Source organism: Monodelphis domestica, chromosome 3 (genome assembly GCF_027887165.1).
Source record: "Monodelphis domestica isolate mMonDom1 chromosome 3, mMonDom1.pri, whole genome shotgun sequence".
Lineage (NCBI taxonomy): Eukaryota > Metazoa > Chordata > Mammalia > Didelphimorphia > Didelphidae > Monodelphis > Monodelphis domestica.
Window position 1 is genome coordinate 402,235,758 of NC_077229.1, and position 24,720 is coordinate 402,260,477.

At 38.0% G+C, this 24,720-nt stretch overlaps 1 protein-coding gene across 2 annotated transcripts in view; it reads left to right on the plus strand.

Annotated features, from left to right (window-relative positions):
• The window catches only part of MOCOS (molybdenum cofactor sulfurase), a 120,732-nt gene that overhangs the window by 68,815 nt on the left and 27,197 nt on the right, over positions 1–24,720 (plus strand). For both annotated transcript variants that reach the window (XM_056824359.1, XM_001367718.4), the window contains exons 10-13: positions 612–693; positions 5,666–5,790; positions 13,867–13,972; positions 20,722–20,860. In XM_056824359.1, the coding sequence (XP_056680337.1) occupies positions 612–693; positions 5,666–5,790; positions 13,867–13,972; positions 20,722–20,860 (452 nt within the window). The remainder of the gene's footprint in view (positions 1–611; positions 694–5,665; positions 5,791–13,866; positions 13,973–20,721; positions 20,861–24,720) is intronic.

Here is a 24,720-nt window from a genome sequence, read left to right on the forward strand (position 1 = left end):
TATCTCTATAAATCTCCAAAAAAAAGTTTATAAACTTTCATAACAATCTCTCTGTCTCTCTGTCTCTCTAACCCTTACCTTCTGTTTTGGAGTCAATACTCTGTATTGGCTCAAGGCAGAAGAATGGTAAGGGCTAGGCAATGGGGGTTAAGTGATGTGCCCAGGGGTCACACAGCTGGGAAGTGTCTGAGGCCAGATTTGAACCTAGGACCTCCCATCTCTAGACCTGGCTCTCAATCCACTGAGCTACCCAGTTGCCCCCTAATAATATCTCTTTAAAGGAGAGTATTTAAATATTATTATCCCCATTTTGTAGATAAGGAAACTGAGGTTGAGTACTCATTTATGACAACAGCAATTGTGAATCTGAACCCAGGATGGGTGTCTACATCTGTAGCCTTGTGTAATAAACAGAACCCTGACTGTGGTGTCAAAGGATCTGTTGAAGAAATGATGAACAAAAATCTCTTTATAGCAAAACAAATCAACAAATATCAACAAAGTCCGGAAATGTACTTGATACAAGCAACTTTCATTTCAACTACAGAATTTTGCAATTGCTCAGTTATTTTTCGGGGTATTATAATTGTCTTTAATCTTTATTCATGTAGGGATGGATCCTATAGATGTGCCTCTAGATGAAAATAATGGAAAAGAGAATCAGATTTGTCAGAGCAAAGTCTGTGCAGATAGGTAAGAATTTTATGATTTCGTAGTGTATTATAAGCATGTAGTAGTTTTTGGGCAAAAGGTGTTTTGCCACATAGAGGGAAAAGCACAAAGTAAATTTCTAGAAGAGAAGGAGTTACAATGAACTTAATTCTGATCTTCAAGATATGTCAAAGAGAAAATGACATTAAATCAGTTGCTAGCAAAACCCCTTAAGAAAATGATATCAGCAACATTGGACACATGCCTACTCTCTTATTTCTGTGTAATGTTTATGATAATGTTCTAAAGATTATGAACCTTTATGAGAATATGAGGAAGGGATAGATGGGCTTTTACAAATTATATTCTTGAGAAGACCATATCTTCACAGATACAAAATTTACTAAAAGGTGTTTATTATTTGCGGATTACAAAAAAGCATTTCATTCAGTAGAGCAGAATGTAGGTTTAAGGATTCCTCTCTAACAAGCTATCATCTATGCATATGTTATAATTGTACAAGATTCTTTGATAGATTCAACTACAGAAGTTACTTTGTCCAGAAATCCTTTGATCATTAGCATCAAAAGAGGAATTAAACAGGGGACTATGTTGTTCTCCTCAGCTCCAAAGACATCATCATAAAGTCCTCTGTGGAGTCCAAATCAAAGAGAGATTCTTGTATATAATGAAACCTTCCTGATATTCTTTTTGATGGATCATAGAATCATATTTTTAGAGCTTGAAAGAACTTCTAACTCCCTCCTGAAATGACACCTTGTTATTGCAATAAATTTAGGTTTAGAAGGGACCATATGGATAATTTCAATGAAGCTTAGAGATGGGAAATGATTTGCCCAAAGATACCACAGATGATAATAACTGGCTAAAGGAAGATTCAAATCTGGGTCCTCCGACTCTAAATTCAAGGCTTTCTCCATTGCGCTATGCTGGCTAACATCATATCTATTTTTATCAAATTCTAGAATAACATCACCTCAATGAGATCTACAAGTAGTTCTTAAAATTTACTTTTATCTTATTTCCACAAAGATTTGAATTTTCTTTTCCCCTGCCCTCTAACCCCTGCCCCTCTACTGAGAAAGCAAGGAAAACAAACTGTTATAAACATGCTATAGTCACAAAAACCAAATTCTGATATTAGCCCATAAAAAAAGTTCTCAATCTGCTTTCTAAAGCTCATTACCTCCCTGTCAGAAGGTGGGTAGCATATTTTATCATGAGTTTTCTGGAATTCTGGTTGGTCATTGTATTGATTAGAGTTCTAAAATATTCCAAAGTTGTTAGTTTTTATAATATTGTTATTATACAAAATATTTATACTCACTTCACTTTACTTCAACTCATGCAAGCATTTTTCTTTGATACCATCTCCTTCATCATTGTTATGGAACAAAAGTATTTTGTCTGAATTCATATGCCAGGATTTGTTCTGCCATTCCATAATTGTCTCTCTCACTTTCTGATTCTTTGTCACTAAAAAAGAGCTGTTATAATTATTTTTGCATCTATGCATCTATCTATCTATCTATCTATCTATCTATCTATCTATCTATCTCCTTTTCCTCTTTCTCCTCTTTCTTTGGACATCTACAATTATTAAAGTTAGATTGAGTCACAAAAGAAAATACAAACAGGTGCAAGAAAGTCCTCTTTTCCTGGCTAGTTTCTCTCTTGAGCTCCAGTCTTAAAGTTGTTATAAGTTTTTTCAACAAATTACCCCATAGACATCTCAAACTCCACATATCTGAAACAGAAATTGTCTTTTCTCCAAATCTCCCCTGTCTCCTGAACATCTCTGTTTCTGGAGAGAATAGTGCCATCTTCCCAAATGCTCAAGTTTGCAGACTTGAGGCTCTCCTTCACTCCTGGCTCTTCCTTGACCTGCATATCCATGGCATGGCCAAATCTTGTTTCTACCTTTACAACATTCATTTCTAACTCCTTTCTATTCACATAGCCACCACTCTCTAGTTCAGGCTCTTATCACCTCTTTTAAAAAACAAACAAACAAACATTACCTACTGTCTTAGAGTCAATACTAGTTATTGGTTCCAAGGCAGAAGAAAAGTAAGGGCTAGGAAATGGAGGGTAAGTGACTTGCCCAGGGTCACACAGCTAGGAAGTATGAGACCAGATTTCAAGACCTTCCATTTCTAGATCTGGATCTCAATCCAATGAACCACCCAGCTTCCTCCCTCACCTATGACTAGATTATTTCTTTAGTCTTTTAAGTGGTCTCCTTATTTCAAGTCTGTCCCATCTCCAATCTGTCCTCTGATTAGCTACAAAGCCTAGATTTGTCAATGTGATTCCTTGCTCAATAAACTCTAGATGCTGTGTATTACGTCGAGGATGAAATGCAAAGTTCTCTGTTGGGCACTTGGAGCTCTTTATAACCTGTCCTTTAGTTTTATACTTTGTTCCCTCCATACGTTCTACGATCTCCCTACACTGCTCTACTAGTTTCTCAAACACGATACTTCATCTCCTTCCTCTATAACTTTGTGCTGGCTGTCCCCCATGCTTGGAATGCTCTCCTTCTTCATCTCCATATCTTAGTTTCCCTGGCTTCCTTTAAGACCCAGCTCCGGTGTTCCATGGGAGCTGATTGTTCTTTCTGAGATTTGAGATTACTTTCTATCCTTGCTGTATAATTCTTGAATATACTTCATTATTTACATGATAATATAGGAATAAATAAATGACTGTTATATATAGTTGGATGGGTGGTCCAATTAGATAATCCATTGTATGCATATATGCATATGCATATACATGTATCTCTCTATATTTACATGTCTTAGACAAATACTGCAGATGGATGAGGGACTAGAAGAATTCAGACTAGATTGAATTAGGGAAATTGATCTGTGCACTTCTTTACCACATGCTATGACTCAGTAAGCCATCTTTTTTAATACCAGTATTCTTCCAATAACGCCAAGTGGCTGCAAATCATGTATATTACAATCTCTAGGGAATTGTAATCATGGGTAATCCAAGGAAACTTAATAGCTGGACAATGGGTACAAGTAGACTGAACCATATTACTGAAGATTACTTGCGAGTTGGAAATAGCATTAAAAATACCTTGTAGGAAATGTATAATTGGAAGAGGAGAGGCTGACAGGCAGCCCATGTATAACCCTCTTACTTATGGAATGCCGACAGGCCTAGAGAACTGTCTCCATCATGCTGGACACATCCTTTTCAATATCCCAGCAGAAGGGCAGGAAATGGATGGATGGATGGATGGAAATCTATACCATTAGGAGTAGCATCCTCATCAAGAAGCTCACAGAGCCATTGAAGTATTGGAATGAAAAAATTGTTTCATTATTTTATGTATCTGTGTTCTAACAGTTGCAATTCTGGACACCACACAAAGAAATCATTGGACTAAGTGTTTTCAGAAGTTGTTTAGTGACACCTCAGATAACCACATGTATAGGAGAGGAATTCTGTGTAAAAAACAAAGTTCCAGTTAGTTGGGTGTTAGCTTGTATTTATGACACAATTACTTGTCAAAAAAAAAGATTACTCTTTTACAAAAATGAATAATATGGAAGTAGGTATTGAGTGATACCTACTTCCGGGGTGTATGGGGTGCTCAGGGAGGGGTAGTATCTCTGGTATGGAGGGCTTGTCGTGCCCTCCCAGGGCAGCCCTCCAGCCTCTGACCCTCACCTGACACCCAGCTCTCACTTGTGGCTCCCAGTAGCTGCTAGCATGCAGCAGCAGCCACACCCCGGGCAACGGCTTCGACAGGCTGGCCAAACCTTGTGAGGGTAGCCATCGGGTCATAGACCCCTGGTGAACCAGGGCTTTGCTCACCCAGCATGTGAAGACTGCTTTGGCGGAACAGACGGAAGAAACCAATAAGAAGGTTCAACAGCTGAGATGGCAAAGCAGCAAAGCACTGTGGAGTGCTCAGGGCGTGATGGAGCACAAAGGACAACACGGCCATCCAATGCAGCTGAGGAAGTCTCCAGGTGTAACGACTTTTCGTGCCAATGGACCCAGGCTTCCAATGCCGAGAGAGTGGGACTATCTCTGTGCATCGATTTTTCCACTTAAATCTCCTTCACGCACAAGTGTCTTTGTGCACACTCATCTATACACCATAGATGAAAACGCACAAAGACAATCGTCAGAGACTACTATTATTGAGTGATAATACATGTATAACCCAGTGGAATTTCTTGTCAACTCCAGGAAATGGGAGGGGAAAAAGGAGGGGAAGAACATGAATCATGGAACCATGGAAAAATACCTAAAAATAAATAAATAAATAATGAAAAAATAACCTTTATAGGCAGTCTCCCAAAAACCCACAAGAAGAGGAAAGCTACATAATATTTCATATTTTCCTTACCTTTCCAGAGGAAGGTGTAAGGGTTTTTTTTTCTTAGTAGAAAAACAAATAAAGAGGATTTTAATAACACCTATGTTTGCACCTCCCAAATCACATTTTTTTAGGACATTATATAACAAAACCTGGAAGCCTTTAATTATTTTTCAGAGACTTGCATCTGTATGTTCTTCTCTCCCTCTCCTCCTCCTCAAAAAAAAAAAAATTACAGGATCAAGAAACAAGTCAAAACTACTACCTTAGGGCTTTTTCAAATAGCAAGGCTGTAATTCTTATAAAGTGTGAAATTCTGAGCTTTGTGGTTCTTGATGGCTATAATTACATATATAATGCTTTTCAAAATGATTTCTAAAGCTTTATTCTCCCCCTGAAGGGTTCAAGCAAGCATCAGCTTTTAAGTGACTTATCAAAATTGTCAATTCTGTCTGCCTTTGGAAACTCATTCCCACTCCACACCCTGTGAATGCCTTTGAGTATTATTTAGAGGTTCCACTTAACCTGAATGTTGGTAAACTAAGATTTTGTTGTCCTTGGATTTGAAAATTTTTAAAAAATTGAGAGCAGTTATAGATTATTGCTTAAAGAAAGACTAATGGTATCTCTATCTTTTCTTTCCAGGGTAAATACATATGATTGTGGGGAAAAAATTTCAGACTGGTTGTCAAAATTTTTTGGTCGTCATTGTCGTTTGATCAAACAGAGTTCAAATTTCAAAAGAAGTGCAAATAAGAAACATACAAAAGGTAAAACAATTTAGCCTGGCTCTTGGAAAGTTAAGGGCTAGGCTCATCTAGTGTGATGCTATTACATTTTGGTCAGTGTACACATCATAATTCCATGTGAAATTAATTTATGGGAAGACTCAATTTTATGCATAAAATGGAGACAGTGCCATCTTTCTTATTAGAAAGGGGAAATTGCTGACCCTATGTCAGACAAGATGATCTATTTATTGGTTAAGTGATTGTGTAATGGTAGATAAGCTATTTAAGAAGATTACAAGGGTTGACTTCAACCCCTCTTTTCTAAGGTTAAGGTCTCAGACTTGTGGACAGCTTACATATAGAAGTTTAAAAAAAATGTAATTTAGCAGTTTTCTTGTTCACCTAATAAATTATCAAGCCCGGGTTCCTGTCAGAAGATATAGGTTCTGGTCTTGGCTCTGTCCCATGGTAAATTGCTTAATCTCCCTCCCCCCCCCCAAAAAAAAACCCTTTAGCTTCTATTTTAGAGTCAATACTAAGTATCAGTTCCAAGACAGAAAAGAGGTATAAGGGCTAGGCAATTGGGGTTAAATGATGTGTCCAGGGTCACATACCTAGCAAGTATCTGAGACCAAATTTTAATCCAGGACCTCCTGTCTTTAGTTCTGGTGCTCTATTATCAGAGACATTCAGCTGTCTCCAAATTGCTTAATCTTACTGTGTTTTAGTTTCTTCATGTTTAAAAGAAGTGTAGGGGGAATCTCTTAAAAAATAAAAACTATCATTCAAATATGAGGCATTATACCTTGTTCAGAGAGCTTACCTGAAAGTCAACCTCCTTTGCTTCATGGTGAGGTGGAAGTAACTTTGGTTCTTTTTTTCATTATTCATCAAGCTGATGTTCTTCCAGATGTTTTTTAAAATACTTAAAAATTTTATTTTATTCTATAAAATGAAGCCATGATGAAAGTTGCAGCTGGTTTGTTAGAAGAGATGAATGCAAATTAATCAAGAAAACATCTTTCTTCTGGTAGATTGTAGGATGAATTGGAATCCATTGGTTGGGTATGCCAATGTTTATGTTGGGATTATCAGTTTTTACCAGAGCTTTTTGCTGCCATCTTCATCCATATGCCCATCTCATGTTATTTATTCATTTATTGAGATGTCTCAAAGCAGAGAAAGCTCAGATAGGTGGCAGTGGTAGTAGGGAAATAATTAAGGTCCAAATAGTATGTGTTCTTTAGGAACATTGTCATGAATGTGATCATTTGCTCCAGTATGGAGAAAGATAGGCATCATTGCTCTGAGAAAGTTGGGGTATGGGTAGGTCGTAAAGACTTATGAGGCCAGGAATGGCCTTAGTGATGGTCTATGTTGTTTCTCATTTGAGCACTACCCTAATTATGTTCAAAGACGTTCATCAAGAGAAACATGGCACCCCCGATAGATATACTTTTTTTTAGCTGTTGTGTTTTTTCCCCTCTTTTTAAATTTAGATTATTTTTCCATGGTTACATGATTCATGATTCCCTCCCCCCACCCCCCACCTTTCCTCTCCTCATTTGACAAGAATTTCCACTGGGTTTTACATGTATCATTGTTCAATACCTATTTTCATGTTATTCATATTTGCAGTAGAGTGATCATTTAACATCAAAACCCCAATCATGTCTCTATTGAACCATGTGATTCATGAAGACCATCTACTAGGTTACATAAGTGTTTCAATCTTAATTAGTAGAAAGAAAGCTACAACTATGAAATTATTGCTCCTTTAAGTGTTGAAGTAAATATCAATATGCAATGGAGTGATCAGACCCTGGTGAATTGATCCATAGTAACCAAATGTTACTATAAATCCAAAGTCTGATCTGTCAGCCAGAATGCTAACAAATTTTACAAAGAGTTCAATCAAAGATTCTCCCAAATTGCATTAACATTGGTTCTGATAGTAACTCATTCAAAGATGCCAAAAAACATATTGGAAATTAAGATCAGGAGGGCACTGAGGTTTGTAGACCACTCAGATTTTTGCCTGTAAATTACCAACATTTTTCAAGGACAAAAATTGGGAAGTCCTAGATACAGTGAGCACTAGATAACAATACATGCACAAAAAGTGAAATTGAGAGTATTTTAACATACAGGAAATGACTTGGTACTGTTGTGGTAGTAATTGGTATGGAGAAACCATCAACTTTTTAGGGCAAATATTGTAACACAGAACTAGCCGAACAAAGAAAAATGAGAAAAAAGATATAACATGCAATTGAAACAACTCCAGCATGACACATTGAAACAAGTCCTTGATGTCTAAAGTAGAAAATAGTTATAGGAAAGGACATATGACATGGATAATAACAATTTTATACAGGAGATTAACTGATATAAATAAATTGCCATAAAAAGAAATGAAAAGCATAAAAAGCAGATTAGCCAGTAAATATTTTCTCTTCTCAAAGGACATGGATAGAAGAGCCAAGGGCAACCCCATTTTAAAATATACTCATTTTAAATTTTATGGAGAAATATAGTAGAAAATTATGAGCAGAATCACCTCATAAAACAGTAAGAAATGGCAAAATGAAAAACAAATTTAAAGAAGGCTTGGCACAAGACCTAAATAAGCTAAGTTAAACTGAGGGGTTAAGAATGAAAAAGAAAGGAGGACAACCAGTATGAAAAATGGAAAAGAACTATAAATATTTTTCTTCAAAATTCTTACCACTAAATTTGGCATTCAGACTTCAATATCACAATTCTGGACATGTTTATGAAGGAAATGGAAATGTCCCTGAAGAAAACAAATTTGGGAAAAGCAGCTAGACTAAGTTTATGTAGAAGAGGTCTATTCTAAAGCCAATATAAATTAAGAGATCATTAGAGTATCTGAAGGAAGGGAAGATACTAAAAGCATACAAAAGGATCTCAGCTCTTTATAACCCCTGAGGAAACAACTGAAATAACACTAATAACTTCCAGTTCATAATTTGTTTTACCATTTACATAAAATGTTAATGAGAAAAATCTACACATATATTGATTGAGGTCTTGTGGTCAAGCCTTTGAGAGTGATATTCCATAGTAGATCACATCTCTGACATCTCACAATTGACTGAAAGATGTAAAGACCAAAAGATGCCTCTGTATTTTTTTGTTGATTGACTATAAAAAGGCTCTGATTTTGTAAAGCCAAATACTACCTTTAAAGACTCTTGTCCAATAACAACTCTCTAATGCCCATGTCAACATCATAAGTGATTCTTTGATAGAACTAACGGATAATTTTGTGTCGTCATCTCACTATTGATATAAAGCAAGGAAACATAAGCTCCTTCAATTCAAAGGCATTTGCTACTTTTGTGAAAGAAAGCTAGTGCAGAGCCCAAGTTTAGAAGAGATTTCCTCTAGATGGTGAGAGCCTCCATATGTTCTTGGTTACAGATGATGTATTGATCATAGAAGGTCCCAGAACAGTGCAAATCCTTTTAAAATATATGCCTAATCATTTTTAAAGAAGTTGGTATAACTATCAATACAGGAAAAGAAAATGGATTAACAATAACTAATATTTTTAGCACACTTTCTATGTGCCAGGCACTGTGTTAATTATTTAGAATTATTATTATCTCATTTGATGAAGAATGCGTGTTGTCCAGATTCTTATTTGAAGTGATGAGGACAACTTATTGAGATGATTCATTCGGTACATATTGCAGAGAGACACTGAGGATGGACAATAAATTGGACCCAGAACTGAGCAGCAAAAGGAAAGCAGGCTAGATTGTCTTTGTGTTGTTAAAAGCATGGTGAGATTTTCCATTGATAAACCAGGCCATTCTCCTCATATTCAAGTCGGTACCTAGATCGTTTATCCACTGTCCCAAGATACATGTGCCGTTAGACCAGTTTTATAGGTTGTCCATTTAGTTACATACCACAATGGAGACTATAGTTCATTTTAATTTTGATCTATAATCTTTCCTCTTTCCCCCCTCCCTATGATGTGTATGATTGAGCCGCATTCTTTTGTGTGATTATGGATCTCATCTAGCAGGTTCTGTAATGATCTGGGACTAGATGGAACTAGTAAGATGCTATCCACAGGTGGGAATATCTGGAGGGACTTCATCTTCCAATTTGCTCTTTGCACTAGAAGTTCTTGACAAAAGGGGAAAGCACCTGTAGAAACCACGTTTCCTTATTTTTTGATTTACTTGGTATTAATCCCAAGTGTTTTTTTTTTTTTTATCAACAAGCTTGTTGTGACACCAAGGAATTTTCTATGATTTCTACATATACTTATGAGGACACCTTGTTGGTGAAAACTTGTGAAGTGAGGCAGCATTTACCTGAATACTTTTAAAAAATAGTTACTAAATGATAAGTCTAGTAGCATTTTTTATTGTCTACAGCTTTCATCAATTACGTGACTGACTGTAAAGATGTGATACCCTGTAGAGTAGCATTTGTAAACATTTGCTTCTTTCCTCTTTATCTTGTCACCCAAGATACCTTTTATATAAATGAAGATAAGTTTCATGAAGATTGTGGAGGGATTAGAAAGTAGAAATATGAGTTAGGAGAGTATTAATAAAATCCATGTTTTTTAAAAAAATATTCTTCTTTAATATATCTTGAAGTATTTCTTATCTGTGTGGCCCTGGATAAGTCACTTAACCCCCATTTCCTAGTTCTTACCACTTTTCTGCCTTGGAAGTAATACACAGTATTGATTTAAAGATGGAAGGTAAGGGTTTATATATATATATATATGTATAAATATATAAAAAATAAATACATATAAAATATAAATATATGTATAAATTTAAATATATATCTTGAATTTCAATCCCCTAAAATTGTGTTACTTCCAGCATGTATCTTTTCTTGATTTGTTACATGCTATTTCTACCTTTCCCCACATTCACTGTCATTTCTGCTTCTTCATGTATAAGCTATGGATAGTCATTGATAAAAGAATTTGCTAGAGAAATCTTAGCATATATTTTCCAATTTTCTCCATTACTCTTTCCCATTTTATCTGTAAACACAGGCTTTCTAGAAATCTGCTCCCCCTCCCTCTTGCTTCTTGCTGTTTACTGTTTTATTGTTTATTTATATCTCATATCCTTTTGCTATCCTCTTCTTTAAGATTTAATTAAGTTTTACATTTTAAACCAGCAACCACTGTTGGCATAGCTCTCTTATCAAGGATCATAGGATGATAGACTTAGAGGTGTATGGGATCTTAGAAGCACCATTGAAGCCAGATCTCTCATTTTACTAATGAGGAAACTGAGGCACAGAGTGGCTAAGTGACTTGCATAGGGTTGTACGACTAATATGGATTAGAGGCAGGGTGATTCCACACTTTTCTGGTCTTCAGATTGTGACAATTTATGCTAATTAAACTTTCTTAGGAAATGATAGTCTGTGCTGATTCTTTTATTTATTTCTAATCTTTTAGCATAAGCAATTTGATTAATTAGGTTAGGCTTATAGTTGTTTTAATCAAACACCCTATCCTTTGATTTTTATTTAATCACCTAATTCGATGTTGACCTTTGCTCCTACAAGTTAATGTTCTGTTTGTAGACCAAGAGCACATTAATAATTAATAATTAATTAGAATAACAATTTGTTAACATTTATGAATAATAATCCAGAAATTATTCCCACATTGGTAACCATTAATTTCCTTGAAGAATATTGGTTCTGGAGTCAGAGAGCCTAGAATCCTATCCTGATTCTGATACTTCTTGTGGGACCTGAGGAAAGTCTTTTAACCTTTTTAGGACTCAGTTCCTAAAATAAGGGAAGGGAAATAGCCTCTGAGATCTTTTCTAATTCTAGATATTTGAGCCTATATTTTCCAGTATATCTTTGCTGTCCTTCCTTTATTTCTGCCTTTGTGCTGAAATAAAAGAGTAATTTCACTGTGTGTATGTTGGTTGGGTTGTTTAATTGGATGGTATTATCAGGTTCTTAGAATTTCTCCCACTTTTTCGTATACTCCAAAAGATACCATTACATAAGCTTGCAATTATTTTTAAAGTTGTTTTCTTCTTGGCAATTGATTATCATGAACACTGCAAGACAAAAGGATCCAATTTCCTATTAAATCTTTATTTTTGTCTTTTGATTTGTGATGAAATCAACTCTTAAGAACCTGTTAATCTACCTTCTACTTAGCCAGGTCTTTTTGTCTCCAGCCTTCATTTTTTTCTTAAGGTATTATTACCATTTGTTTTGTATTTCCTGAAACATTTCCCCTCCTTGTTTCTCTCCCTCCTCTCCAAATAATAAAAAACCTCTCCCTTGAAGTCAAGAAAAACAGCTGTGGAAAACTGCCATGAGGCATATACCTTGAAGAATTATAAATGGAAGAATTAAAAATCATTTTGTTTTATTTTTTATTAAAAAAAAACACCTTTTCCCTTTCTCTTAATATTGATATGAAGTGTCAGTTTCAAGGAAGAAGAGCAGTAAGGGCAAGGCAATTGGAGTCAAATGCCTTGCCCAGGGATACACAGCAAGTGTTGGAGCCTGGATTTGACCTCAGGTCCTCCTGACTCCGGGGCCAGCACTCTATCCACTGCCCCTCCTATCTGCCCACTGTTGTCTTATACAAACGTGCTTTTCCTAATGGAAATGTGATCTTCAGAAATACATAAAAATACAGTTCACTTCAGCATACCCTGAACTAACCGAATACGGGAGTCTGTGGCACTGTCTCATAGCTACCATCTTACCACTGTCTGCCCCCAAGTGGTCTGTCCAGCGTGTCTAGCTGTACCACAAGTGGAACCATGGCAACCAGCTAACATCCAATGTGCTGCCAAGCTCTGGTTGTAATAAAGCCTGTCTGATGAGTCAGGAGCTCCTCGAGAAGCCCAGGGCTCGGCACCAGACTCCTCTGCAAACAGAAGCAACCTCATTAGAGTTCACCAATCTACAGGTGACTGTTGTCTGTTCATGAAAAGGCGTGCTAACTCCAGTCAAGCCCTTTGGATTTGAATCCTGGCCTCTGAGGCTTACGACCTGTGGGACAAGTTATTTAATTTCTCTGAGCCTTAATTGCTTCATCTGAAAAATGGGGCTAAAGACATATATGGAGGAAAGCGTTTTGTAAATCTCCAAGTGCTACGTTAAATGTGAATTGTTATTATTAGCCCCCAACTCACTTAGCCCCAAACACTTAGGCATGACCCTCCATTGCAAAGCGTGTTTAGAGATGCTGCACCTTCCTTTTGGGAGCGCCATAAAGGAGACTCAAGCTAAGTCTAAGCTTTACAAGGGGTCACACAAAATAAGTATGTGGAAAGAGATCAGCAAATTCATCTGATTGGAAAAGGGGTGGAGAGGGAAGAATTACCCTGGTTGGAGAGTTGCAGGTTAAGTCTGCTGGTCTAAGACCAGCCCAAGGCTCTGTAGCTAGAGGTGCAGTTACTCTTGTGGTGGGAATACCATGTGAGGCCCAGGGAAGAGATGGCTGCAGGTTCTGGTTCTCTGCTTTATTTTCCCCTTCAGAAGCTTGGTTTGTGGGAAAATTTCTGTGTAGTATTGTAGGAATTGTTACTATTTTGGACATTTCTTTTAGTGACAAAATCATATTATTTTACCTTCATAATTGTTTTGCCCTTCCGTGGTTTGAGATATAGATCTGATTCATTTTCAGGAGAATTTTTATAGGATCTTTAAGACCTCCCAATTTTTCCTAGATGAATGTATCTCTTTCTTTTGAATGCAAATTAATGGGAAATGGGCTTCATCTGCAAAAATTTGCTTTAAAGTAGACCTTGTAGGAATGACTAGATTTTGCTAAGCAAGTCTTAGCATAGGGGGCAGCTGAGTAGTTCAGTGGATGAAGAGCCAGGCCTAGTGAGGTCCTGGGTTCAAATTGATCTCAGACACTTCCTTGATGGGTGATCCTAGCCAAGTCATTTAACCCCCATTGCCTAGTCCTTACCATTCCTCTGTATTGGAACCAGTATACAGTTATTGATTCTAAGACAGAAGGTAAGGGTTTTAATTAAAAAAAACAAACAAACCCAGCATATTGTTGTTTGTAACTATAATGTAAAAATGCTGATTTTTTTTTCTTTTTAGATTCATCTCATGTCACAACAGCCTCCCTTTCTCTGGTAAATGAAGCACAGTATCTCCTGATAAATAGAGCTAGTGTTCTGGAGCTTCATCAGCTGTTAAATGAAAGGTAAAAAATTCTCTCTCTCTCTCTCTCTCTCTCTCTCTCTCTCTTTCTCTCTCTCTCTCTCTCTCTCTCTCTCTCTCTCTCTCTCTCCTTCTCCCTCTCCATATCTCTCTCTCTCTCTCTCTCTCTCTCTCTCTCTCTCTCTCTCTCTCTCTCTCTCTCTCTCTCTCTCTCTCTCTCTCTCTCTCTCTCTCTCACCTTCTATTTTAGAATCAATATCAAATATTGGTTCCCGGGCAGAAGAATGGTAAGGGCTAGGCAATGGGGATTATGTGACTTGCCCAGGATCACCCAGCTAGGAAGTATCCGAGGCCAGATTCAAGCCTAGGATCTCTCATTTCTAGGCCTGGCTCTCAATACACTGAGCCACCCAGCTGCCCCCAAGAAATACCCTCTTACAAAAGATCAGAGCCATATAAGTTGTTGGCAAATGATGTATATTTTGTAGACAATTCTTTGAGTCTTCTTTCCTTCCTTCCTTCCTTCCTTCCTTCCTTCCTTCCTTCCTTCCTTCCTTCCTTCCTTCCTTCCTTCCTTCCTTCCTTCCTTCCTTCCTTCCTCCCTCTCTTTCTCTCTCTCTCTTTCTTTCCTCTTACCTTTCATTTTAGAATCAATCCTATGTATTGATTCCAAGACAGACAAGCAGGAAGGGCCACATAATGGAGGTTAAGTGACTTGCCTAAAGCCACACAGCTAGGAAGTTTCTGGGGCCAGATTAGAACTCAGGATCTCCCATCTCCAGTCCTGACTCTATCTACTGAGCCGACCAGCTTCCCTTTAGACAATTGTTTTTCAGCAGCTTCTGCTGCTTTCTGGGGTGGTCTTCTTGTTTCTTTCAAAATGTGGCTCACTCTTATTGGTACTCATATTCAACAAATATTTATTAAATGCCTATTATGTTCAAAGCACTGTGTAAGTGAATCAGCAGCTTGAAGGTTTATTGTTTTCCCAACTACATAGCAGTAGATCTTCTCGAAGTAGGTGGCTTTTTTGGTAAATCAGTCCACACCAGAGAAATGAAAGATAGCCCTCATATCTCATAAAACTTGCACCTCAGATGCCAAATTTAGATGAAGTTTGGGAGATTGGTTTGGTGCTTGATCACACATGGAAGTGGAGAACATCCATGTTGAAATATGGGTCCTTGGAGCTTTTCCAGGTATAACATGTTCCTTCAGAATTGTGGCGGTTTCTAGCTTCAGGCTTGCCCCCATTTCACTGATGTAAGTGCTAACACTGAGACAAAGGTCCTGTAGACTTTGGGCTATATTGCCCAGGGATGGCGCATGGATGGCATTTCCTCTCATGGGCTATGAGGTTCTTAGCAGTTTCCCTTCTTCCAAGATTTGTGCCCTGGGGATCACTTAGCCTGGGTTCATGAGGTCAGAGCCCAAACATAAAATATAATTTCATGGCCATACTTGAGACTAGCTCTGTGAAGGAGCATTCATTCATATCTATGCATAGCCCTGGAATGGGGCATAGGTGTTTCAGATAAATCCTTAGCCTTTTCCAACAGTGGCGGCAGGGGCTAGATATTGTGTAGGAATTAAAGGTCAATGAGGACTAAGAAACCAAACAGTTCAGTCCAACAAGCATTTTTAAGTATGCACAAAATAGATAAGACTATGTTAGATTCTTGAGGTAGGAGAGATTTAAAGGTTAGATAAAATACTGTTCCTTCTCCAGAAGAACTTAGAGTATTATTAGGACAGGATTAGACACAAATAGAACACACAGTGTTAAATTGCAAGTTGATTCTACAGGTGTAAAGCAAAATGTATGTAAGATCTGAGGTAATCATGAATGATAAAGAGATCAGGAAAGCCTTTAGGAATTTGGAACCCACAGGACTAGTGTTTCAATCCTGGTTCTAAATCTTAACTATCTGTTTCATCCTGGAATGAGTCATGTCCTTTCACTGAGTCTTGGTTTTCTCTTCTGTAAAATGGACTAGCTCTCTTTCAGCTGTTGACTCATGACCCTATGATTAGATGATTTGTGCATGAGGCTTTAAATGATGGACAGGAATGCAGCTATAAAACATTACCATAAATATATTGTGGCATAGATAAACAAATATTTTGATATCTTGTCATTGACCTCTTTTGGGTTTATGCTTAACTGTGGAATCTCTGAATCAGAGAGGTATGGACATTTTACTCACTTTCTTTGCTTAAGTCCATATTTCTTTCTAGTTTGGCTTGTACTGATTCATGGCTCCATCTATCATGCATTCATGTAGCCATCTTTTTACATCCCCTCAGTATTCACTATTCCTATTTGTTGTCATCTTGCTAATTTGCTGGGTCTGAGACAAAATCTTAGGGTTGTTTTGATTTGTATTTCTTTTATGGTTAGGGATTTGAAACATTCCTTGACAAGAATGTTAATAATTTACAGTTCTTATTTTGTTATGTTTGTTCATATTGTAAAGGCATTTTAAACTTGTTGTATGATTGAGCTACTGAAGATATTATTTTTGTTGTTGCCCAGTGGTTTCAGTTGTTCCTGACTCTTTATGGCCCTATTTGAGGTTTTCTTAGTAGAGATACTGGAGTAGTTTGCCTCCTCCAGTGGATTAAGGCAAACAGAGGTTAAGTGACTTGCCCAAAGTAAAAAAAAAAAACAACTAGTAAATGCCTGAGACTGGATTTGAATTCATGTCTTCTTGCCTCCAGGCCAAGTGCTCTATCCACTGAGCCATCTAGGTGCCTTGATTTGAAATGGCCAACTATAAGTTGGAAAGTGAAAAAAGTGAATTCAGAATAGGGGTAATGTCTTTTAAAAAAGCCTGAATGGGAGGAGGGGGGAATGAAAGTCTTAATGAGGATGAAGGATAGGTTTATGATAAGTGAGGGAGGGGGAGAAATGGAATAATAAAACTTTGTGTTTAGATAGAGGAATATTAATCTTTAATCAGAGAAGTGGAACACTTGTGGATAATGCAAAGATCCACTATGTGAACTTCTCTGTCTAGTTAAATTGAATTGAAGGAGGTCATGGGAGACTAAAGAATTGGGAGGATAGGTAGAGAAGATAGAATCATCAGTGTGAATGTTGAAATTCCCTAGAGTAAGAGCAGGATTGGGAAGGAGGAATGTAAGACTAAAATGAATACTCTAAGTATTTAAATTTGTAGGATTTAATAACAACAAAGTAAGAGAGAAAGGGGTTCTTTCAGCTAAATGAGCAGGGCAAAGAGCCAGAGACCTACACCTGCCATGTCCCCACAGCGTGGGTTTCAGCAAATTTATAAACGAACCCATGCCAAGGTGCAACACAGAGATGCAAGACAAGGGAACCCAGGGAAGAGTAAAGAATGCTGGGAAATGAAGTCCCCAGGGTACAAATTTTAAAAAACACACATTTCTCTCTGTGATCCTTTGGGAGACCAGTCTCCCCAATGGATCATTTAAAAAATGCAAACTAAAGATACATACAAATTTTATAAGGGGAAAATACAACAACCTGGGAATAAGGAAACAAAAACAAAACCAATTAGGGGGCAATCCCTGTTCGCACAATATACAAAAATTAAAGCATGTAACAAAACAAATGCAGTTAATAAAAACAAATGTATTAAAAAAAAACAAATGAATTTAACCACCCACCAAGTTTGATCTTGCATATCTGGTTTGCTCAGGATCTCCTTGAGCAGCATCTGGTCTCTGTGGGCATCTCCGTGGCATCTTCTACAAGGAATCCAGTCTCTAGATTCTGGGAGGCAGCAAATTTCTTATCCTAAAATTACTTTAAAATAACTTAAAATTTTCATTACAAAATAATAACACAGGAAGAATGTGAGAATGGTGCTGAACTCCTTAAAAAAGGAGGGTGAATGACCTGAGGACTGGTGTATAATAGCCATCATGATTTTGATTGGATAGAAAATTGTGATTGAACTTCAGAGGAGGAGAGGCTGCTGAGTAATGGAGGCAAAGGGAGAGAGGAGAAGCTTCATTGGTGTTAGATTTAAAATGGTTGAAGGCCTTAAACTGTAACAGTTAAAAGAGTGATGATGTAAACTGTAGTGAGTTAAAATGGTGGAAGATATAAATTGTGATAGATATAAGAGAGGGTGAGTAAATTTGACCGCAGAAAATATGTTTCACTACAGTGTCTTGGTTTTTAAATCAAATATAAGGTGGTTGCCAGGGAAATATTCCCAATTATTCAAATACCCAAGTCAACTGGGTTTTATAGAGATTTTAATTAATACAAATGTGGAATTAAAGAAAAGAGAGAAAGAGAGAAAAAGGAAATAAGTATGAAGGGCCTTAAGCCAACATGGCCTAGACCTGAGTCTTAAGAGAGAGAGATCAGTCAGTGAGTCTTTTAACACTCACCACAAGGTCTGTCTAAGCAAGGATTCTAGTGACACCAGGCCAGCTCCATCTCAGCTGACTTCACCAGAGAGAGTTCCAGCCAGAGTCCTCCTTAAAGAGCCTTCCAGCCAGAGACTGTTTCAAAGGGCCTCTCTCCAGAGCCTCCAGAGGGACAGAGTCCCCTCAGAGGAGCTCCAGAGAGACTTCCTTAGAGATTGTCCTCCAAGAGCTTCCCTTCTCCAGAGCCTCTCTCAAGAGATTCTTCCCAAGCGATCCTCATCAGAGATCCTCCAAAAGGATTTTTTTCTCAAGAGATTCTGCTTTTTCTTATATAGGGGTTTTTCTCTTATGTCACCTCCCCTAAGTCCTTACATCTACCAATCACTGTAGACATTTTCCAAAGGACTGCCCATCTGAATTCCTGCTAAGTCGACTAATCTCCTCAGTAAGTCTGAACCAGAAAAAATGCTGCTGTGTGGACTAATCTCCTCAGTAAGTCTGAACCAGTGAAAACACAGCTGAGTCAACTAATCTCATCAAGAGAGAACTTGCCCAACCCTTTTAGGTACCTAGCATCCCATTGTATCAATTCTAAAAAACAGGCCTGGCTCAAAAAACTCCTTGCCTTATTATAAGCATGGGTCCAAATACTTTCTTTGTTTAGCAAGGAGTTTTCTCCCCTAAAGCAGTCTTAAGTACGGGTGGGGTAGAGGTCCTCCCATAGCAAGGATTTTTCTCCCCTAAAGCAGTCTTAAGTACAGGTGGAGTAGAGGTCCTCCCATTTCTGATCCTGGCGAGTTCTCACATCAAAATGGGGAATGTTTCCCAGTAGGGAATTTGTTCCAATGGAGGATTCCTCCAATGTGAAAATTTTTAATATTCACAAGTCTGAGAAATTTCAAGATTTACATTGGGGAGCAAAGAGTATTCTGACTTCCCTTCTAGGAGAGTTGGTGGGGCAGGGTGTGAGAGAAGCTGCCAGAAAGGAAGGTTCAAGAGAAGAGCCTTAGTTGGAGTGTCATGAGGGAGACAAGATTCAGTGAGGACTAAGAAATGCAAGAGAAGAAGAACCAGAATTAAGGAAAATTTGGAGGGCATAATGGAACCAGAAGGAGGAGATATAGAAGGACTTGAGTGGAGATGGAGGTTAAAGGAAGGTAAGGCTTGCTCAACTAATTAATACAGTGATAGAGAGAGATCCAGGAGGAAATGGTTAACTGTAGGAATAACAGCAAATGGCAGATGAATAGTGAAGTCTTCAGTCTCCAAGGGGTGCTGCAGAGGGTTCTGAGCTGGCATTAGATGTGATTTACCTCCTCCCTCTCTGCTCATTTTTCTGCTTTGGGTTGGTGAAAGACAGCTTAGGTTACACTAACATGCCGTGACTGTAGCCTCTTGGAACTTTTGAAAGCTGTCCTACATTTTCACGTCTTTTGATGAGGCCATCAACACCTTGTGAAACTTAGAAGGTAACCAACCTACCTTGTGGAGTTGGTTTTCTGACCTCTGGCTTTAGAAACCCGTTATAGCTGTGTCCTAATAGACCACTAGATGGCAATACTTCCCCACAGTATAGAACCATCGGGTGAGGCAAAAGATGCCATTCTCCCTCCTTGAGAGAGGAAAGAATTCAATGTCTCCAGAGCTGAAGCACTACTGATACCCACCATTGACAACTATTGGGTGACAGGACCAGGCAGGGCCAAGGACTCCCGACATGCAGTTCACTGTTTTTCACTGTACGCTGCTGAGAATTCATCCTGTCTTCAGGAGACATAGTTGGAGACTCACAACTTCATTCTATATTCTTCCAAGACTTTTTGTCGTGCTGGTGATTTTTGAGGATTTTTCTATAGGATAATATACAAAGTCACTGAGATACAATCTGGAACTTCTGATGACATTTTTGTGTCATCTGTGTCATTCTGGTGATATTTTGTGTGCTTGAAGGTAAATGGTTCTAGGTGATTTGGTTCTCCTTAGATAACCGGGGCTTGGTAGTATTACTTAAAAGTTTTCTTCTATTTTCTGTTTGGAGAGTTAGTTCTTTTCAGTTTTCAGCTCATGTTAGTTAATCAACTACTATTTGTTAAGTGTAGATGATTTTCCCTCCAGGTTTACCAAGCCTTTCATGGCTTTAGCAACCAGTAATTTAAGAGCTAGCCAAATTTTTCAACTTCTTTGCTTTCTTCCAGGAATGCATACTGTCTCCATATAAGCTACAGATGGGTCAGCTTCTTTCCCTTATAGATTAATGGCTCTTCCCCAAAATCTTGGCAATGAAGTCTTATAAATATTCCTTTCCCAACTACCATGCCCCCAAGTATAAGCGAGGTGTAGATAAATGAATACAAGTCAGACAAATAGTGTCTTACAGTACAATTAATGCAATACTCCCATTTTTTGGGGGGAGTGTATTGACAGTGATGAAAATGGAACAAAAGAGTTATTGCCAATGAGAGAGTTAATCGAACGTTTCCGTGCCAACATAGTTATCAATGGAACCCAGGCTTTTGAAGAAGAGAAGTGGGAGGAGATTTCCATTGGTACCCTGAATTTTCTGGTAAGTAGAAAAATTTCTATTAGTCTTACCCAGAGGTCTCCACATAAGCCAAGCCTTACTTAGTGCTATGGAAAGAATACGGACCTCTAGACCTCAGAGGACCTGTGTTCAAATTCTGCTTCTGATGTTTACTCCCTGTGTGACTTTGGGCAACTTACTTAGCTTCCCTAACCCTTACAAAGTTTCCTTATATGTGTAAGGATCCTATGCCACTTTTCCCTTACCTGGTCAACATTTCCAGGCAAATTAAGGGGATAGTATCTAGTCTTGCGAGCTTAAATTCTGTTGAGATATGATAGGAAGGTTAGAATGGTGATTATGGCTTCTGTTAGTGTTTGGATGACTTGATTTCTTCAAGTATTTGAAGGGCTCTTTATGGACCAGAGATTAGACTTTTTCTGCTTGGCTCTAGAAGGCAAGATCAGGAGCAATGAATGAATGAATGCTATGGATGCAAATTTATGCTTAATGCCAGAAAACAAACAAGCAACCAAAAAAAACTTCCTAATGATGGGAAGTTAGAAGTATTTAGGTAAAGATTTATTTTTTAAGTTAAATTAAATTAATTTTTTTTATTTAGGCAAAGATTTAAATGACTCTTTGTCACATGTCATGTAAGAGATTCCTTCCATTTAGGTATATTTTGGGCTTGTTTGATTGAAGTGAGTTGACTATTGACCACTGTGAGAATTCAGAGATTCTGAGAAGTCTGGTTGGTTGGAATTCCTTCGCAGTTTATCAACACCTCTCTAAGATTGGTCAATTTTGAGGATTCAGGTTAGAATAGAGTAACTGGTCCTCACAAAATTTTAATTACTTGTCTCTGTCCTTAATGTGTCAGTTAGATGGCTCAGTGAATAGTGTACTGGGTCTGGAACTGGCATTAGAAAGACTTGACTTCAAATCTGGTCTCAGACACTTTACTAGCTGTGTAGGTCACTTAACCTCGCCCTCAATTCACTGGAGAAGGAAATGGCAAAACATTCCATTATCCTGCTAAGAAAAACATGATGGACAGTATTGGGACTCTATGGTCCATAGGGTTTTAAAGAGTTGGATGTGACTGAACAAGTGAACAGCAAACTCCTAAATATAGAACATTATTTTTTAAAGAAATAATCTTGCATAGAGAGGCAGCCTGGCATCATGAATAGACTACCAACCTCTGCTATATACTGTGTGACCTTAAATAAGTCACTTAACTATCTCTAAGCCACGGGGAACTTTCTAAGACTCTAACTTGTAGAGCAGATGCCAGTCTGCATTGGCAGAAGGAGTTTCCTTACCAAGGATTTCCTTAACCAGGTAATTCACAAGTCGATTACATTCTATCTCCTACCTCAATAAAATGTTAGCGAAACGATTCACTAGAATAGTGATAAAAATAGAAGTACAGATATTCCTTCCCCATCATAGTTTCTTTTTCTTTTTTCCTTTTTCTGTAGTTTCAACATATTGTGGGTGGGCATAGGAAATTAAGTGGGAATTTGGGGGGAGTTTTGCAGAAGCCTCAGATGTCATGTGAAGGCCAGTGGATGACAGAAAAAAGTTTAGAAATTATATAGCCTATGACTAAATACTTAATTTAAATATTACAATAAGGTTCTATAAACACCATAAAAGAAAAAGAAACAATTCATACTTCTCAGGTATGAAGGGAGGGACAAAAATTTCCGTGCAGATTTTCTAGATCATAGGTGGACTGTGCCCCTAATGTCCTGTGATGTGGAAGAGATATCTATAGTCTAAAGTATGGAATGATCTTCTGTCCTGGAAAATTCTCAGAATTCCAAGCGATCAAACCTTTGTCAATGACCTGAAATCGAAGACTACTTAGTTACCCTTGAGCTCTCTTTCATTGCCAGCCATGGTCCTGAGCTAACAGCAGAGCAATCAGCACTTGAAGGTTGGAGTCAGAATTTTGGATGGAGTTCTTCTCAACTAATTCCAACCTTTTTTCATTTTTATGTCGCTTTGGTCTTCAAGACAGTCAAGGAGAAATAAGGGTGGGAGGAGAGACAGGGGAAGTAAGAATAGTTTGACAACTAAGGGTGAACAAAGAGCATCTTCCATCTAGCATTTCTTGATGGGGAAAGTTCTACAGAAAGTGGTCAGTTATTAAAAGGATATAGTAAAAGCATAGATAGTTAATGATCCAATTTCAACTCTTTAGCTACCTAAATAATTAACATTAGATAGAAAGATAAAGCATTTATTTAGTGCTTACTATATGCTAGTTACTAATTAATTTTTTCTAAATCCTTACCTCCTGTCTTGAAATCATTACTGTGTATTGGTTCCAAGGTGGAAGAATGGTAAGGGCTAGGCAATGGGCATTAAGTCACTTGTCCAGGGTCACGTTACTAGGAAGGGTCTGAGACCAGAGAACCTCCTTCCTCTAGTTCTCAATCTCCTGAGCCACTCAGCTACCTCCTTACTATTTAATTATTAATCTCATCAGCCTATTGCCTCTTTTCTTTAATCATTCTCCCCAACCCCCTAATTTCCCCCCATTTTATGGCTCTCCTCCTTCCATTTTGATCAAATGTTTACCATCTCTTCTGATGGTTTCTATTCTTCCCATGCCTCATACTGGGATTTCATCCAAAATTCTGCCTTAGTCCTTTTTTTTTTTTTTTTTGGTATCTGTACACTTTCCTTCATAAATCCATTGACTAACAATTTTAGCTGTTACCTCTTGAGAATGACTCCAAAATATCGCTAGTTGTCTGGTTATAAGTTTTACACAGAGATTGCATCGTTGTTAGGACTATAGGAGACAATGAGTCATAGGCTCAGGCTAAGGAGCCAGGATCAGAGAATCTAAGCTAATATTAGTGATAGTAGAGAGTGTGGCCCCGAGAATGGGCCTATTTCAGAGAAGGACCAGGAAACTGGTGACCAGCATCTTGGGTTAGGAGCCAAGGGGATTATCAGAAATTAGAAAATGTACAAGTATCAAAGGTTAGTGCCGAGCAGTAGGTAAGAACTGGGGCAGGATCAAAGGATCACACAGTTCTTAAAGGTCAAAACAGACCATCTAATCTGGAAGCCAAAGCGACAACCTGGTTATGAGCACTCAGAACCCAAGCCAACATTCTGAACAAGAAGAGTCAGAAGCTAAGCAAAGAATCTGGGCAGTGAATGCAGCAAAGAAGACCTTGATACTATGCCAACCCTTTGCTTCAGCTGGGGAATTTTTATCTGCTTATGGTTTAGATCTTGTTTTCTCTTAACTCCTCCACTGTTTTTTATCCTGAGGTGAAACAATTCTTAATTTTCCCATCCCTCTCATCTGCAATGTTTTGCAAAAGAGCTTGCAATCTGATTTCCTGTTGTCCTTCGTGGCCACATTTCTCCATTTGACAAGGACATTAACTGTTTGCCTGAGATTTTAGACATGTGTGTGGTCTTTTAGCATCCTCCTTTTATTAATTGTTTTATATTGATTAAAGTTCTCTTAGAAATAGTAATAATCATTGTCTTTCCTAAGAGATGATTGAGCAGAGATTCAGGCCTCAGACCTCTAAGAGATGGTTAAGGTTCCCACTGCTGCTAGGGGTCAAAGGCAAGAAGATTAAGGTGGCACCTAGTGAATGACAGAACCCATGAAAAAGGGCTAGCTCGAGCCTAGAAACAAAGAGATCAAGATAAAAGTGAAGTAATCAAAGTTTTCAATTGCCAGAAATAAATCAACCCTCTGAGAACCAGGAGGACAAAAACAGAAATGTGGAAGGATAAGCAAACCGTGATATTCAAGGGAAGAATGGCACTGGCATTCAGCATGATGAGGAGAACCAGATATGACCAGCAATCAAAAAGCAAAAGTGAACTTTCTCCTGGGGCCCTTTGGCCAATTT